Source organism: Chelonus insularis, unplaced genomic scaffold, assembly GCF_013357705.1.
Source record: "Chelonus insularis isolate UGA/USDA-ARS -01 unplaced genomic scaffold, ASM1335770v1 scaffold_714_pilon, whole genome shotgun sequence".
Taxonomy (NCBI): Eukaryota; Metazoa; Arthropoda; class Insecta; order Hymenoptera; family Braconidae; genus Chelonus; species Chelonus insularis.
The window spans coordinates 344949-362581 of NW_023276795.1; the positions used below are offsets into that span (position 1 = coordinate 344949).

A 17633-nucleotide genomic window follows, 5' to 3' on the forward strand; every position below is an offset into this window, starting at 1 on the left:
TGGTAGCTATTGTTGGTGTATAAAGGAGAAAAAAAAATTTAAACGATGCTGAAGATATTTGACCCAAGGATGTGATCAAGAATTGCTTGCTTACTGATTGAAGCTACGCGGCCACGATAATGTATGCGTCGTGAATTCAGGGGACGATTCCAAGTGCGATACCGCAGGAGGCGACGTTCGACCTCTCCCTTCACTTCTTCTCTTTCTCTTCCTCTTGTTGCTCATGCATTTCTACGTAAACTCGCTCATCTGATACCATCTTCCAGCCCCTGTTTGCGCCTGTTTCACGTGAACTTAGATGGCTAACTTATTGGACTTTGGTGCGTTTTCACGGCTCTTTTCGTATTACTCTATCTCTTTTTGTCAATACTTATCTACTTGGATTTTTTTTGTGCCGTCTTTATATAATCTTTCATTTCGAGTTCTAATGTCATGACGTAAAAGATATAAGAAGCTCTGGACATTCGTTGTTCTACCACTCAACGATACTCCGATGCATGCATGATTACCTAGGTAAAAAGTCTATGTTCTCCACGATTTAACAAGACCGGCTACTCATTATAATGTGCTGTGGATAATGGCCTATTATGTCGGCAGTGTATAAACTTTCGATATCATCATGAACCTTAGTTTCATCGAAGATCTTCCTTGTCTTTTCAAATATTTCAGTTTTTATTAAGACTTTTTACATTTCATAACTCTTGATTGTATTAGCATACACCGGATAGAATTCATTAAAACTATTCCTTGAAAAATTATATAATATTTTCTATTTTTATTTAATATGATAGATTAAAAAATATATTTAATAATTATCTTGTACTCGCAACTTTGTCTGTGTAAAATTTGAACAAAAAAAATTTACAATTCCATTAAATATTTTTCAATAAAAATAATCATGGTGTTTAAAATAACTGATATCCACCTCTCTTGATATTTAAAATCAAATTATTTCCCAGAAAGTTTGAGAATATTTTAAAATTTTTGAAAAGCTTCATTGTAGAATTTTTTTCAGAGCCAAAAAAATGAGAGGACCGCGACAGTATAAAATTACTAAAATTTTATATGAAATCATATTTTCCAAAGTGACCAAAAAAAAAAATGAAAATGGATGTTACAACATGGTTGTAAATTCCGACTCTTGAACGGAAGCAATTGATAAATTCTGACGGACCATCGAGAGGCCAAATCAAGATGTATAGAATTACATGTCCAAGTGGAAATGGAAAATGTCGAGATAATTTAGCGAGGAACAACAGTGTGCATACAACATATACTACTTGGACCTGGCCCGAAGGGAGGTCATCGAAAAGGCCACGGTCGTGGGGTTCAATCTAATTAAACGTGTTTCGATTCCACTCGTGCTGGATACTATCGGATTACAGAGAGAACGCGGTTAGCTCTTTTCGCCGATGGCAACGACCATCCTGGGGATACGGATCTGCATGAAGCGTACGTGTGTACTCTGCCGAGAATGTGTCCCACTCTGTAGTCAATTGTTGGGATCAATTTGCAAAGACGTTGCTAGAGTAGGCTCATAAATGTGTAAGTTTCAAGTTTAGTCACTGACTATCCTTAATAGTAAAAAGTTTTGAAATTACATCAGAGTTATGTTAATGAGAATCGTGATATTATAATAATTAACATAATCTCAATCAAATAAATAGATGATTTATTGAAGGCAACTTATGAATACAAAATCAATCATTGAGTATTAATATAAATAATATAATCAGTGGTCTGTGTAAGAGAAATGAAGAGAAGAGCACGCGCTTTATCCCAGTAACTCTTTAGTCAAGGGCTACTGTCTTGTCTGGAGGTTTTGGTTCTCGGTGCATTATATGCAGAACAGGGTGGACCATAGTGCGCTGGTGAATCGCGATACGAAGCTGGAAGAAAGATCGCGAGGAAGAGAAGTATAGCCACTGGGCAGTCTCTTCGCCGGAGGATTTATATTACGATGCCTCCAGCTAGCTAGCACACGGGTACACCTGACTTATGCAAAGCAAACCCACGTCCCCGTGCCCAAATAAATGTCACTAGGAAACAAAAACGTTCTCTTGTCTACGTTCCCCGTCCTGGTTCGTGTCATCACCCTCTTCTCTCCTCCCATGAACCTCTCATGTATATGTGTACACTATACGTACACACTCCTTCACCATGCAGCGCCTTCGCGACCCCGTATCCACTATGCCCTTCCTTGCGTCCTGTTGCCCGGATGAAAAAGCCAACCATATTTCAATGACGTCATCGGTACAAAAGCATGGGCGTAGATGCGGTGAGGTGAGCAGTGGAGGTGAAGGAAGAAGAACAGGAGGAGAGAATGAGCGCTCGACTGGCCGGATTTATTCGCGCGGTGACAAAGCACCTGCTGTCTCACCGTTACTGCTTGCTAGCTCTTTTCCCTCTCTCTTTCGTTCACTACCTTGCGTGTGTGATACTTCTCTTGCAGCAGCCACAACTCCTCTCGTGAGGTTACATACTTCGATATGGAGCTTTGGTCTCCATTGTTCGTGCGCTCCTGTTCATCGCGCACCTTCTTCTTGTTCTTCTTGTCATTCGTCTTTATTTCTTTTCTTCTTTATTTTCTTTTACATTTATTCTTTTTTTTTTCATGTTGTATTATTATTTTTTTTCTACCCCTCTTTTACTTAGTTTTGTTTATATCATATAGAAAATACATCAACAATATAAATCTCTATTAAATAAATGAGTTTGAATGGAAATAATAAAAACAAATAGGTACGATAATCATTTAACTTTATGAACTGCAAAAATTTATAATCCAAGATGTAATTAGAATTCGTTGTAACATTTTAAGCACTGATACTTTTATATAATTTAACTGTTTTCGTTATTGAGCTATTTTTTATAAGAAAAAGATTTAGGTCAATTAACTTGGATACCCTTTTGCCCAGTACGACTTCTAAATGTTACTGATACTGCCATCTATGAATAGCCCTAGTAAATTGTGATAAACATTTTCAAGAGAAAACTCGTATGATTTTCCACATTTTCGATCACAATTTTCTTCGTGCGTGACTTCTGATTAAAGAGTAATATTATGATTTTTTTAAAATATATTTGAAATGTTGCTATTGGAAATCATTAATTGATGAAAAAATTTTGAAATAATATTTTATAAAATAAATGGACAAAAGTACTCATGACATAATAACAAATAGTAAAAATGCCAACTAGTGAAGGCGTATATACATCTGCAAAACTCTCAATGCTATGCATCCTAAACCACAGTCAATGTAGGCCTGATGAAGATAACGCCAAGCATCTTTGAATTACGACCTGGACCCAGCAATAATACATTCTGGCAAACATTCATTTTCGTATACACAATTTTATGTCGTTCTTAGCTGGACTAAGCGTTTTCGAGCGATGTCATTTAGTATTTTAGTGATGTGTCCACATGAAACGATCTGTTACCGCAACAAATCGAAGGTCTATTTCAGAGAGAGAGTTTTACTTGTTGTACACTAAGATAGAAATTTACTGTGGACAAGTAATACTTTTTTCAATTATTAAAATCATAATTTTCAATAAAAGCAATAAAATAATATAACATTTTTATTCTATTACTTTTCTATTTCAAAAAAAAATCTTAGAAACTCCAAAAATGATTTTTGGTAATAATCATTGATCTTAATCCTTGAATTATATTACTATTTATTTTTAATATTGTTTAAAATATATTTAATTATTATTTAAAGAAATTAAAATACACACTGACATAACAATTGAAGAAATGCATTTTTATTGCGCTCCATTATTTTGGATACAATTATCTGAGTATTGGTTTATTTTAATGTTTTATTCAATTGATCATTTTTTTTTTGGATCCATGGTGTCTCAGGAAGTAAGAATTAATTGAATTTTACTTGCATTAAAACTCATTAAATGAACATTTTTTGTAGAGTGCAATTTTTTTTCTCAATGTAATATTTATATGATGAGAGAAATGTTAGATCAGATAAAATGATGGAAATTTTTTATCCGAATGAAAATAAAATGAAAAACTTTCGATATACTAGAGAGATTGAAAAGTTAGTCGAGTCAGAAGAAATCATAATATCCGAATGTGTCAGTGTATATACTTATAAGTATTTATACATACATTCGCGAAGAGCCGCTTCATCTCCACTCGTCCGAGTCTCATATAATTGCTGGCATCCATAACGCTGATGTATTTATGGCATTAACTCGCCTCTTTCTCGTACGGTGTGCCGCCCCCGACCCAGCCCGAGCCGTCATGCAACCACAAGTAGAAATAATTGGTTGAAAACAGCGAGCTCTCGGGCGGTAATATATCCAGCTTACTCCCTGCTGTCGCATCGCTTAGATCACTTCCCCGCTTGTACCCGAAAACTCGCCAGCAAAGCTCATCCTTTGGATATGAGACCTACCTCCGTGTGCCAGCTAAAGTGTCTCTCTTATCCCACATCCATTTCCTCGTCTCACGTCTCCTACATCTGCAATCGCAACGAGTCTCAACATCATTCTGATTCGAATGCCACTTATTTATGAAAATTAAATTGAATGCCCCTTATTTATGGAAGCAATTGATGTCTGTCGCGAATTCTCCAACTAAAGTGTATCCTCTATTATCTTATCGTAAAGATTAAAGTCAATAATTATTCTTTCATCAATTTTAATTAAAAATTCACTACAAGTTTTCTGGGAGAAGAAATACTTAAGGAATTTATCAGACTAAATCTACCTTAAACATATCCAACATTTTATTTCCGCTCTCATAAGTTCTTATCGATTAGCCATTTAAATAAAATACAATGCACACCATATTATTTTATATATTATTAGAAATTATTCAGCAATAAAGTATTATACTTAAGTGTTTTTGGCTTTTTTATTTTTCATCTTTTTTCCAAGTTTCCGGCATTCCAACGATCTTGTTGAGCGGCTATCCGATTACTTAGCTACATGGGCGATCAAAGGGACGATGCGAATTTCCGCACTGTCTCAAGTCACGCACTTGTATTGCGATTTTAGTGCTCTCTATGCTATCCTTTCTGGTTTAGCAAGCTTCGTGAAAATTTTATCTATCAAGTGAATTTTAATTACATTTATACCAAAATCCTCCATTTTACATTCTCTAAATAAAAATTCAAAATTTATATAATTATTAATATGACCGTTTCTCAAAATAATTTACACCAACTCTTAATATTATTCTTTCTCGTTTTTAAGTTGTAAAAGATTTCATTAACTGCTGTGTTATTATGAGATACAATAAAAAATAAATAATCAATGTCACTTTATATCACATTTTACATGAATTTTCCATCATCATTAAAAAATATTTATTCCTTAAAAGCATGTTAATTTTTATTTATGTAATAATATAGTAAAAGTTGTAAAACGAATATGTATCAAAAATGTTAACAAATTTGATAATTAAATGATTGAAAATATTTGAGAGGATATTCTTTTATTGTGTGACTGTGTACAGACACATACATAATGACATAAATCAAAGATAAAAATAATATAAATGAAATGAAGGTACAATAATAATTTTCAATCACAAATATACATGTGGTCATACGGCATTGAAAAGCATCCCTTTATGCCAAGTGACTTGAGAATCAGTAACTGCATTCGATAAAGCTACAACTGTAGAGTTGCTTCTCGATAAATTTAATTGGCCAGACAGCCAGTTAATAATCGAGCGAAATGGCTGCGATAAGACGTTTTCCATCCAATATGTATATGGCCACGTCTTTTATATATTATATTATATACTCGATATAGTGAAAAGGACGATGGAAGACAAGTTGAACATCATGTGGATGATGGACCAAGAATTGCAATGACCTGTCCTGATGTTAAAGCAAAGTAACCGAGTCCTTTTCATATCCCTCGGGTCTTCTCTTGGAACATATAAGAGAATGAAACAGAGCGCTTTTGCTGGAGATATGCAAACGTCTTGTGACTCGACACTTGAACATAATTCACGCGCACATATAGAAGCACACACTGTGGCAGTCGGTGAGGACACTATAAACCTCGATACCGGGTGAATAAAATGCCGGATTTACAGTCCTGATACCAAGCAAGACGGTCCTGTCCTGTTTGTCGCTGTCGCACCACGGTGTGGGTTGGCTCATCAGTGATGGCCACGTCCAGCAGTATCTTTTCGTGCAGTATTACGAGCCCTGGAACATATACGCCAACTCTGCACCAACTCAGAGAACCAGCCAACAAACGTTCGAGAAGACCATGAAGCAAGAAAAATACTATAGACTCTTATCAATTTCCCTGCTTTGCGACAACACCCCCGTACTCTTATAATCCACACCAGTCGTGTTCGATATCATTTGAGGACCTCCAATAACCTATACTGACAATTCCGATACGGGTTGTCTCTTTACACCCACATTCATTGCGTCTTTGCATCTTCACAGGTGTGCCTATAAAAATTTCATGATCAATTTCATTTATAAATAATAACATACCAAAAATTCCATCTTTCAAATACATATAGTCCAAGTGCTTTTAGCTTTTATTCTTTGTATTATTATTAATATAAACTAAACATAAAGTTGACTTTCATATAAGAGACACTAATAAATGACAATTGTTTGAATTTATTTATAAACGTGTCAAGATATTTACAAATGTATTTAAGAATAATATAAGCATGTTTGAGAAAAGATAAATAGATGATATAAAAGATGCTGGTTAGCTGCCGTAGTAGATACCGTGCGGCGAGTAGTCATCTGTACGAGGACATCTTCTTCGTGTATCATAAATAAACAGATGTCCAAGATCTCTCTGTGTCGTAGCCTCTGAACGAAAACGGCATGCCGCGAATATATCAATTCGTCGACAGAATTAATAATTCGAGTGGATAAAGGGAAAGAGGAGTAGCGTGAAGAAGAAAAAAGAAGGAAGATTAGGAGCTGTGGAGTAGAACAAAAAAGACTGCATTAAAGAGGTGAGGAAAGCAAGAAGAAGGAAGAAGCTCGATTTCTACCTTCGCATTATGCCAAGGGGGGCAGTAAATAAGGGGGTCGCGTTCTCTTTCCCTCTCTTTGCTCTTCTCAACCGGGCGCAAACACGAGCGTTGCAGAATACACGGGCATTAGGTGGAGAGATCCGCGCAGATTCCGAGAATGCATATAATTAAGCACGGCGTTCTGGCATGGTGACGCTCCAGTGCAAGCCACACGTATCGACACACGAATGTAGCACGATTGTATGTACACAGAATGGCACACGCGTGAACTCGTGCGTGTAAAAATGTATGCAGTCAAGAACTATAGTCCAACTACACTGTATTCAACATCCTTGGCATCTTGCCTTCTCTTTTTCTCTCCTTCCACTATCCATACTAACCTTCCACTCTGGTGATCTATGCATCGACTTATACTGGCCGAACCAAGCAACTGCGTCTGTCTTTTGCTCTTGCTTACTTTATTATCGAGCTTTAAATGAAAATTTATGTAGACATAAGCGTTCGTGTCAGCAATACACAGTGTAGGTGGGGAGACACACAGATGACTGGGCATTTATTATTTTATATCATTCCAAATATTCCACATTTTTGCCATATTATCTTTAAATTTTTATTAAGTGCTACAAAAATTATCTGTAAGGACATACTACAACTTTTATTTTATTGTAACCATTTATTCAATAAATACATTAATAAAATAAATATTATACTGTCACTGTTAATGTTTCTATTGGACGGATAGTACATATTTTATATACTCTTTATATCAACTTTTTGATATTATTTTTTAAAAAAAATACTTGTATAAAAAAAAATTAAGTTATAAAAATATTCACATTTACAATTGTTCTAATATTTAAAAAAAATTTGTTAAAATTGTACAAATAAGTTCCTAATTCTTTCATGTTATAAAAATAATACTGTTACTTGAAAATTGTGTCAATGTAATAAACTAATTGTCAAATTTATTGAACGGTTTGTGGGATGCTAAAACAGCATTTATAATTTGAGAAATGTTTTTGTAGTTTCCATGAATAAATTGAGATGGAATTGAATATTTTAAACGCCAAATAGCATAATAACGTTCGGGTGACATAAATTTAATATTTGTTATGTTAAATTCATCCTTCAAGGCTTGCTTCCAAACCTAAAAAATAGGAATTTTAAAATGAAAAATTATATCAAAACAAGTAAAAATAAATAGCTATTAATAACTAATTATAACTATAATGTAACAATGTTTTACCTCGTGCTCAGGTATTGGTGTAGGAGCGAATTTATTACCATAGACACTTTGTATGTTATAAACATACAGATGGTAAAGCAAATAATTATTTGTATGGATTTTATCTGATTCGTTAATACTATAAGAAACAGATCTTGGAGAGCAACAAAAGCTACCAGTTGGGTATACAGCTCGCGTAAAATAATTTCCTAATTTTGCAACACTCCACAAAAGAGTTTGCAAAGGATATCCATGAAATGTACCACGTAATTTATAATCTCTTGTATCTGATGGATAAATATTTAATGCTGCTAAATGTTTGCCTAGATAATAATCCTCTTTTTTCCAATATTTTCCACCAGCACTACATTTTTCATGAGAATTAAACTGATCAATTATTTTTTTTAGAGCTCCTCTACTTAAAACATATCCTGCTTCAGCAACATTATAAATTTGTCCCCACCAAATGACTGGATGACCCAAATAATAATCTTTATTGTGATCTAAGTGTGCTACTAGATATCTTAAATTTTCTGGCAACACCATCATATTATCTCTAATAAAAATAGTCCACTGTAATGATCCATTTGATGATTTCCAAATATAGTGCATTGTTTCACACAGCATTTGCCATGATGATGTAATGTTCACTGGTAATTTTATAATAGGTATATTATGATCCTCATGTTTATGGCCAAAAAAATAAATATTATTGCATCTTTTACTCCATGTATCTTCAATTGCCTGAGCTAATTTTACTTCTTTAACAAATACAACACATAAAACATCAACTTTAGTTTTCAACCAATCTGATTCTCGAAGTGTAAATGTTTTGTTATCATCGTCCAGTTGATAATTTTCAAAATCTAAATCAATAGGTGAAACAACCATGTTACTGTCTTGCAACAATTTCTCATATTGGATCTGTTGATGATGTGTTGACAGTGCTGGTGTAGGATAATCACTTTTTTTCTTCTCACTTGAAAATTTGATTCCTCGAGCTATCCATTTGTCTTTAATTGAAGCAGATAAATATCCACTATCATCTAATTTTGATGATTTCTTTTTACATCCCGCAAAATTGAAATCATTGCTAATTAAAGCTAATAATATAGCACCACTAAATCCAATAAAGAATCCTATTGAAAATACTAGTTTTCCTTTTATTGAGCGAAGATGCATTTCGAAAAAATAATAATCCTTCAATGCTTCTGAACATGTTACTTTTGAGTTATAGCATTTGATAACACTGTCAAATGAAATATATTATCATTAAATACACGTGAAATTGTTGTGATATTACATTCGTATATTACAATGATTATTGATTATTATTGAAATATTTACATTTATTGTAAAATAAAACAATTTTTTTAAATATAATATAGATATAACATGTATGCAATATTGTAATTATCGATAAAATTCTACAATCGATTTACAACTATGTAAGATTTATTCGATACTAATCAATAATCAATGGATAAATTTCAATTTTCAAGACAATATTTAGCTTATATTAAAATATGAGCATATTTTATTTGTATGACTTGGACAAGTAGTGTTCATTCACAAATGTTAAATATATAAATAGATTAAAAAAAAAACAAAGCAATTACTATTTACCGTTTTCAGGTTATATTTTACAGCTGTCTAAAAAAACAAACTTTTACTGATTATTGGATAAATAAAAGTATATTTTTTTTATTAACAATAAACTAAAAAATATTAAACAATAAGAATATATTAAAGTGAAATTTTTTAATGGTTTGAACTAACAAATTTTATTGAATGGCTAATAAAGTAACCAAATGTAACAAATAATCGATAAAACAGAAATTTCACGTTCAACTTTATCGAGTGTTCACTTTTTGAATAGAACGAAGCAATTTTTTACGTTTAGTATAATGTTAATTTTTAAATAAACATATGTGAGTAATTAAATGAAAACAAGTAAAAGTAATTTATACAAATTTCATACTTATCTGTTTTGTATCATTTCAGAAATATCAATTGCTTAAAATAAGAATACAAGTGTTAATTTTCATCAATAATTTTTATTGAGGTTAGAGCAGAATATGTGAAAGCAAATTTATAATTGCGTTTTACTGTGAAAATACAAATATTCGATATTTTGTATAGTTATTTCTTACAAATATAGAAATCTATAATTAATATACTATAAATATATTATTTGGAAAGAATGCTGCAAAATTGAAATAAAAATGGAGATTTCTGAAAATGACATTACATTAAACGATAATACTAACAATATTACATTAACTCAAGATTACAAAAACGTAAATATAATTGATGATGGTCTGTCACCTAATGAAATGGAAACAGTAAAAAATTCAGATGATCAAAAACAGCTTGAAAATGTTAATTATAAGAATGATACCGACTGTAATAAACCTAATGAAACAACTGAAACGATACTTCAAGAAGTTACAAACGAAACTGAACCTGTAGAAAAACGATATAAGACTTCATCTGGTAATACTTTTAATAATTCTACAACAGGCAATGATGACGTTAATGTTTCTAATACTGAACAAAATGGTCAATCTTGTTCAGGTGATGTTTTTAATCCAACAGGTATTTTTTAATTCTGTTGTAGATAAGGAATCATAGTTTAAATACTAAAACAAAACTTTAAATAATTAATATTTTAATTCCTACATAGATTCAAATGTAAATAATGATGAACCAAGTTGTAGTAATCAAGCATCATCTTTCAAACAAAAATCAAAATTTAAAACACGACTTTACAGAAAACGTTCAGAGAATAATGAAGATCGAGATGATGAATCTAAGAAGAAAGCAAGAGAGACAACATCAAATGAAGATTCTGGTGATGATTCTAACATTAGTCATAATTCAACAGCTGAAAATAATACAAGAAGACATAGTTCAGATCAAATTTCTGAATCAGATGATATGGATGGTATACTACCCATCGTTATGAAAGGTACTAACAATATATTATTTGTTAATTGTTTTACCATATTTTTATATAGTTCTATAGCATAAATATCTATCAATGTTTCAGTTGATGATGATTCTAGTGAATGGTCTGCTGATAATGATGATGATGATGATGATGGACGTAAAACTCCACAAGTGTTAAAAAATCCTATTCCCAAACCTAATTTATTTATTGTACCAGAATTAATGAGACGTGAATTTGGTTATAATCGATTTTTACATCGTAAATTTTATGGATCTTTACATGCTGTTCAACGTCTTGAATTGATGTATAAAATGGAGCAGCATGAAGTAAAAATTCACTTTATTTTTATCAGTTATTTTCTGAATAACAGCAAAATATTCAGAATATCTTTAAAAATATTTTCTATTGTTATTTAACTTAACTGTTATCATAAAAATAATTTATTTATAGGGATGTGTCAATGCTATTAATTTTAATGAAGATGGATCATTACTAGCAAGTGGTTCTGATGATTTAAAAGTAGTAGTTTGGGATTGGGCAGTTGGAAGAAAACGAGCCGTTTTAGACACTGGACATAGTCTTAATGTTTTTGAAACTAAATGGCTTTTTAACCATAATAAAGATTTGATAGCAACTTGTGCTCGTGACGGTCATGTAAGACTACTTGATACAAACACAAACGAACATAGAAAGCTCGCTAGTCATCGTGAAGAAGCTAGAAGACTAGCAGTTCATCCAAATGATCCTCACACAATTCTTTCGGTTGGTGATGATGGAAAAGTATTTACAATAGACATTCGAGATCCAAAACCCACACTGTGAGTCAATATTTGATTAATTATAATTCTCTAACGCTCAATGATCATTTGTTATAATACAAATTATTTTTATAGTCTTTTAAAAGTCCAAGAAAAATATCGTCATATTTCTCTTTATTCAATTCATATAAATCCACGTAATAGTGATGAATTTTGTACTGGAGGTTGTTCACGAACTGTAAAAATATTTGATAGACGAAGAGCTCTACCATCATTGAAAAAATTTACACCACAAAACTTGGCAAGTTCTTTCAATACATAAATACAAATAAAACTGATTTGTTTCTACTTTTATAATATATCTATTTTTAATTTCAGAAGAAAAATACTACTGTATACGTGACTTGTGCAGTATACAATTATAATGGAACCGAAATAATAGCATCTTACAATGATGATGATATATATTTATTTGATACTGCGACTCCACAGCTAACAACTGATTATGCTCATAAATATGAAGGACATCGTAATAATACTACAGTAAAGAGTGTTAATTTTTTTGGACCCAAAAGTGAATTTATTGTATCTGGATCAGACTGTAGTAATATTTTCTTTTGGGATAAAAATACTGAAGCAATTGTACAATGGATGCCAGGCGATGAACAGGGAGTGGTATGATTTTTTCAGTATTAATTTATTATTTTTCTAAATAATAGTGTTTATTAAATATTTATGTTGAATTTTTTATAAAATAATTATTTAACATTATCCTTAGAGTACTTATTACGTAATTATAAATTTTTTATAGGTAAATAGACTAGAACCTCACCCATACGTACCAATTTTAGCAACGAGTGGTTTAGATTCTGATGTAAAAATATGGGTTCCTTCTTGTGAGCATGAACCCAAAATGATTGGCGTAAATGAAGTACGTATTAGATATATTTTTTATTATTGAATAAAAATTGAAATTTATCAATTTATTAATAACATAACTTTTCAGTGTGTAAAAACCAATTTCAAAGACCGAAGTGATAAATTATCTTACATATTAAATCCATTTGATTCACCCTCACTTCCGTTGTTTTTGCGATTTATAAGTCAATACCAAACACCAAGTAACAGACTGAACAGAATAAGCCGGGTAAGTTATAAAAAAATTATTTAATATTTCAAATTTTTGAAATAATTTTTTGTTTTACTGTGTAGTCTCTCGCAGTAGAACGAAGGTTATCCCAGGTTGATGTTTTTGAAGTAGAATCAGATTCATCGAGTGTTTCTCGATCATCTAATAATGACAGTCAGTCAGATAGTGATGAGAGTGAAGGTCCTCAATGTACGACATCATGAACAATTTTGAAGCGAATGTTATAATATTGTAATGTTTTAATACGTCTTCTGTAGAAGTATTTATCCTTTAATTTTTCAATTTTCTATTCGATATATTGCCAAAAAAGCAGTGAACTTTTTTTAGAGAAAGTTTATACATAAAGTCATTACTATGACATTGATTTCAAATTTAATAAGTCTTGAAAAATGTTTATTTTAGTTGTATTATTTTCAAATATCAATGTAAAGATAGATTTTATAATTTTTCTTCAAAATTAAATTAAGTATTGTCGTTCTAATAGAGAACACAAAATATGAATTTAATTATTGTAATTATAAGAGGCTACCCATATACATATATATAGTAAAGACATTTTCTAATCAATTTAAGTATATTTGTTTTCATTGTAAACTAAAAAAGACGAAATAAAGGAATGTTCCCAATAAGATTCATATTTCTAATTTTCAAAACATTACAATTACAATAATTTTTTTTTTCATAAAATTATTATAAATTCATTTATTCAAAAAATGATCTATTTTTTCCCATAAATTAACAATAATTTTAAAATATTCCAATAGCTTGTGCAAGACCTACATAAATATGAAGAGTTACACTTCCAATGACAAGAGTTGTTACTGCTTTAATTAATAATGAAGACCACGGACCAGCAAGTAATAATGACATTAATAAATCTAAAATTAATGGCCTATAGATAGTCAAGAGAAGCATAAATACAACTAATGGAACAAAACTTTTTTTTAAATCATGTCGGGACCACAACCACACTAACGTCGAAGTAGTAATATGTTGAACTAACAGTATATTAGATTCAAGACTTTTTTGAATATATTTCCAATCAAATTCAGCTCCTCTTGCTCCAACCCATAACAAAAGAAATCTTGTTAAAAGAACTTCAGCTCCAGCCCAACCAATACCTGCTGTTAGAACTTTAGCATGCCCTTTACCAGGAATTCCATTCAATACAATTAACATTCCCACAAGATCGGCCAAATCTATTGAGTACTTTAAAAATTCCTGAAATTTATAAAAATGGTATAAATAGGTTTTTTCCTTTTTTTTCTTATATAATATTATCAGCTCTATATACATACCCCAAGAATATCAAATCCTTCTTGACCTGTATTATCAGATGTGGGAAAAAATGTTGCAAGTGCTAACATTTTAACAAGTTGAGTGAATATATAAATACCACCTGCTTGGATACATTTCCAAAATGCTCCATATTCAGAGCTACAATAAATTTAATGATAATTGAAAATTGACTGATAACTAGATAATAGTAGTAAAATCATTTTTACTTACAGTCCAGAGTATTTATAAGTTAAATAATATGGTACATAAACTAGTGCTACACAATTTCCGAAATGGTAAAGAGTCATTTTTTCTCATAAAGATATTGAATAATTAGATTTATATGGTATTTAAAAAATTATATCCTCTAACGTATAATTTAATGAAAAAGAACACTTGAGTTAGAATCCGGTACATTACCCGAATATCAAATAAAAACTCTTGGAAGAGGTTATATATTTACTATACGTTTTCTTATACGTAATTATGTATGTGTGAGTATATTTTGTAGCTAATCATGAAAAATACAAGTTGGTAGATTACTTACTGTCGGTAAAATAAAAAAAAATACCATACTGTTATCATTTTCAATTTAAAGATGGCATTCGTAATACTTTTCAGAGTTTTTATTTGAAATATTTTCATTTTAATTAAAAAATCGACTAATTATTTTCTGGAATCAAAGTTTAGATAAAATGATAATATCAAATTTCTGATATCTATGTTTTCAGATACTATCAAGCTATTCATAAATGTTATTTTATATTCAGAAACTTCGAGAAATTATACACCTTTATTCACTTGGCTATATTCGGAGGATTCAAGATATAAAGTCGAAAAGTGCATTATTATTTCACGTTCAGTTAGCAGTGTAATTTTGTTTTAATGATTATAACCATTATTTATCACTGCATATTTGAAATGTTCGAAATGATATACTCATTAGATGATGATACACATGATATGATCACGTCACTACAAGATAATGTCATACAAAATATATTTCTAGATAATACGATGTTATTAAGTCACTAATCTTATTATTTATTTGTACGTAGGGTCATTGATATGACGTATAAGTAAGGTCACGTGTATGGGGGTAAGGCACTGTTAATTATTCTCATTGGTCATGTTAAATATCGCACCATCCATATATTCATTATTTATGTCCTGATTTTGATAGCTTATCTTATAAATATAAAAATGATATTTAAATATAGTGAATAAAAGTTGATACTACTCAAATTATTTAAATTTTAAAAGATAAATATTCCTATTGGCTTGTAATTATTTTTCCAAGTTTTATTTGTAATAGGAATCATTATTCCTCATGTAATTAATAGACTCAATTTTGCATTCTCTGGATAATATTTACACATATATAATGAATAATCAAATCCTGATTGGTAAAAATTAAAATTTAAATAAGATAAGAAATTGATAATAAGAATTGGACGAATAATATCTGCGATGATGGGGTTGAATAAGGTTAAATAAGATTTGAGAACTCATTTTTGGCCTTACTATTAATGATAACAATATGTTTAGCTTTTTCACTTTTTTTTTTTTCGTTAAACGAGCAATAATATTTCCCTTGTCATGTAGTGTGTATTTTTAAATTTTCCCCTTAATTAATTACATTTATCGAGATGTAGAGTCACATTAAATTGTATTAATAATTACAAAAAATTCTTAAACTTTTCCAATAACAATAATTATCTTCACAATGCAAAACATGTTTTCGTTTCATAGATAATTGAAGAAAATTTACAATGTTGTGATACATTCTGATAAACAATAAGTAACGTTATCATATTTATATATATACCAAATTAAATTTTTAGTCCAGCCAAAATGCTTTGAAAATAGTGAAAATTTGAAGTTCTTTTGGTAGAAAGAAAATTAGCGTTGATTAAATGCCATAAATACGGAAACTTAAAAGTTAAAAATTTATTATTTATAGTAAATTGAAATGAGTTATTGGTAGTTCCTTTTTTAATAACCTCATTAGAATAATTAAGTCTTGAGTTCTATTTTTTATTAAACATTCCTATAAATTCCACTTGAATTATTGATATTATTACAATTTAATAAATTTAAATATTTCGTTTACAAACATGTATAAATAAAATTGAATGTTAATTTTTTTACAGCAAACCATCTGGTCGATTTGCAGCAGGTGTCATTGATGTTGCATTTCTTTTACTCTCTAATTGATTTTCCAATTTATTTGGGACAAATTTTGCTTGTAATGTCTTGAATGCACTGATTGAAGATCATTTTATAATTACAGTTGCTTAATTCGAAATCAAAGTAAAATCTGATTTTATCAATGAAGGCATAAAAACAGGTTTAAAAAAGTAAGATTGGCAATGTTTACGATGTTATTAAATTGAATCGTTATTTTCATTTGAATATACACCAGGTGAAGAGGACTCTAATTATAAGCCTCAATATCAGATCATTTGTTCAAAAATGAAAGCACAGTAATCACGTCATTTTTATTTTTTAATAACATCTTTGCATTCTTTCAGTTGACATACATTTTATTTCGAAATATTTTTTGCTGATTTCAGGTGGTAATTAATTATCAAAATAAAATGATTACACATCAATTCACATACATGGTTTAATTACTACATACTCTACACATACATACAATGTTTATAAAAAACTAACGCTTTTTATTATAATCTACATTTACTTAAACTCTATTTTAGTATTTATAAAGAAAGAAAAATAATTCTAAGAATTTAGATTTTATTGTTATAAAAATTTCTAATTAAATTTTTTTGTTTCAACATATTTGTGATAAGACCGAATTAACCAATTATTGATAGGAAAAATGAAAATTAACAAATAAAAACATATTTTGCAAGAATTTATTAAGACCCCCTGTGATGAATGTCACTGATTCGATGTTGCATCAGAATTTGCACAGTTTTAAATCAAATAACACTTTAGGGTTATCAATAATTTTTATATTAATTTTAATGACGCAGTAACATTAATATTGTGATATGTAGCTGCTAAAAAAGATTTTTTTCAACTCTTTAATATAAAATACATCATATCAGATTTGTTACAGTAATTAAATCAAATTATCAACATTTTATTGAAAAGCTTCAATCAACCACAATTTCTTTTTTATTATCAATCATCTAATGATTATTACCCTCATATTATACTTGAAGTTTAAATATGAAGTATCGTTACAAAATATAATAGACAGTTTTAACTTCATGATAAGACTTTTTCAATTAATAATTGCATTTTTA

At 30.2% G+C, this 17633-nt stretch overlaps 3 protein-coding genes across 3 annotated transcripts; 1 reads left to right on the plus strand and 2 right to left on the minus strand.

Annotated features, from left to right (window-relative positions):
• Positions 1-7846: 7846 nt before the first annotated feature.
• Positions 7847-10038, minus strand: LOC118073903 (glycoprotein-N-acetylgalactosamine 3-beta-galactosyltransferase 1-like). Its single transcript, XM_035094692.1, has 3 exons — positions 9843-10038; positions 8238-9465; positions 7847-8138 (listed from the first exon to the last, which is right to left on the minus strand). Exons 2-3 carry the CDS (start codon positions 9396-9398, stop codon positions 7944-7946), a joined length of 1356 nt encoding a protein of 451 aa, XP_034950583.1. The 5' UTR covers positions 9399-9465; positions 9843-10038; the 3' UTR covers positions 7847-7943.
• A 46-nt stretch (positions 10039-10084) lies between these two features.
• LOC118073902 (DDB1- and CUL4-associated factor 8) lies at positions 10085-13659 on the plus strand. The gene is made up of 10 exons (XM_035094691.1): positions 10085-10147; positions 10221-10814; positions 10903-11187; positions 11269-11495; positions 11620-11987; positions 12063-12228; positions 12306-12602; positions 12739-12858; positions 12934-13074; positions 13140-13659. The coding sequence occupies exons 2-10, from the start codon at positions 10442-10444 to the stop codon at positions 13278-13280; spliced, it is 2118 nt and encodes a 705-aa protein (XP_034950582.1). The 5' UTR covers positions 10085-10147; positions 10221-10441; the 3' UTR covers positions 13281-13659.
• Positions 13660-13763: 104 nt separating this feature from the next.
• LOC118073904 (transmembrane protein 147) lies at positions 13764-14825 on the minus strand. Its single transcript, XM_035094693.1, has 3 exons — positions 14587-14825; positions 14376-14514; positions 13764-14298 (listed from the first exon to the last, which is right to left on the minus strand). Exons 1-3 carry the CDS (start codon positions 14661-14663, stop codon positions 13825-13827), a joined length of 690 nt encoding a protein of 229 aa, XP_034950584.1. The 5' UTR covers positions 14664-14825; the 3' UTR covers positions 13764-13824.
• Positions 14826-17633: the final 2808 nt, after the last annotated feature.

Excerpts from the sequence above, each read along its gene's own strand:
- LOC118073903 (XM_035094692.1), bottom strand. The coding sequence starts at position 9,398 with ATGCATCTTCGCTCAATAAAAGGAAAACTAGTATTTTCAATAGGATTC. Across the intron at positions 8,139-8,237 it reads CACCAATACCTGAGCACGAG|GTTTGGAAGCAAGCCTTGAA; the intron begins GTAAAACATTGT and ends CCTATTTTTTAG.
- LOC118073902 (XM_035094691.1), top strand. The coding sequence starts at position 10,442 with ATGGAGATTTCTGAAAATGACATTACATTAAACGATAATACTAACAAT. Across the intron at positions 10,815-10,902 it reads TGATGTTTTTAATCCAACAG|ATTCAAATGTAAATAATGAT; the intron begins GTATTTTTTAAT and ends ATTCCTACATAG. Across the intron at positions 11,988-12,062 it reads CGAGATCCAAAACCCACACT|TCTTTTAAAAGTCCAAGAAA; the intron begins GTGAGTCAATAT and ends TTATTTTTATAG.
- LOC118073904 (XM_035094693.1), bottom strand. The coding sequence starts at position 14,663 with ATGACTCTTTACCATTTCGGAAATTGTGTAGCACTAGTTTATGTACCA. Across the intron at positions 14,515-14,586 it reads ACTTATAAATACTCTGGACT|CTCTGAATATGGAGCATTTT; the intron begins GTAAGTAAAAAT and ends AATTTATTGTAG. Across the intron at positions 14,299-14,375 it reads AAGGATTTGATATTCTTGGG|GAATTTTTAAAGTACTCAAT; the intron begins GTATGTATATAG and ends TATAAATTTCAG.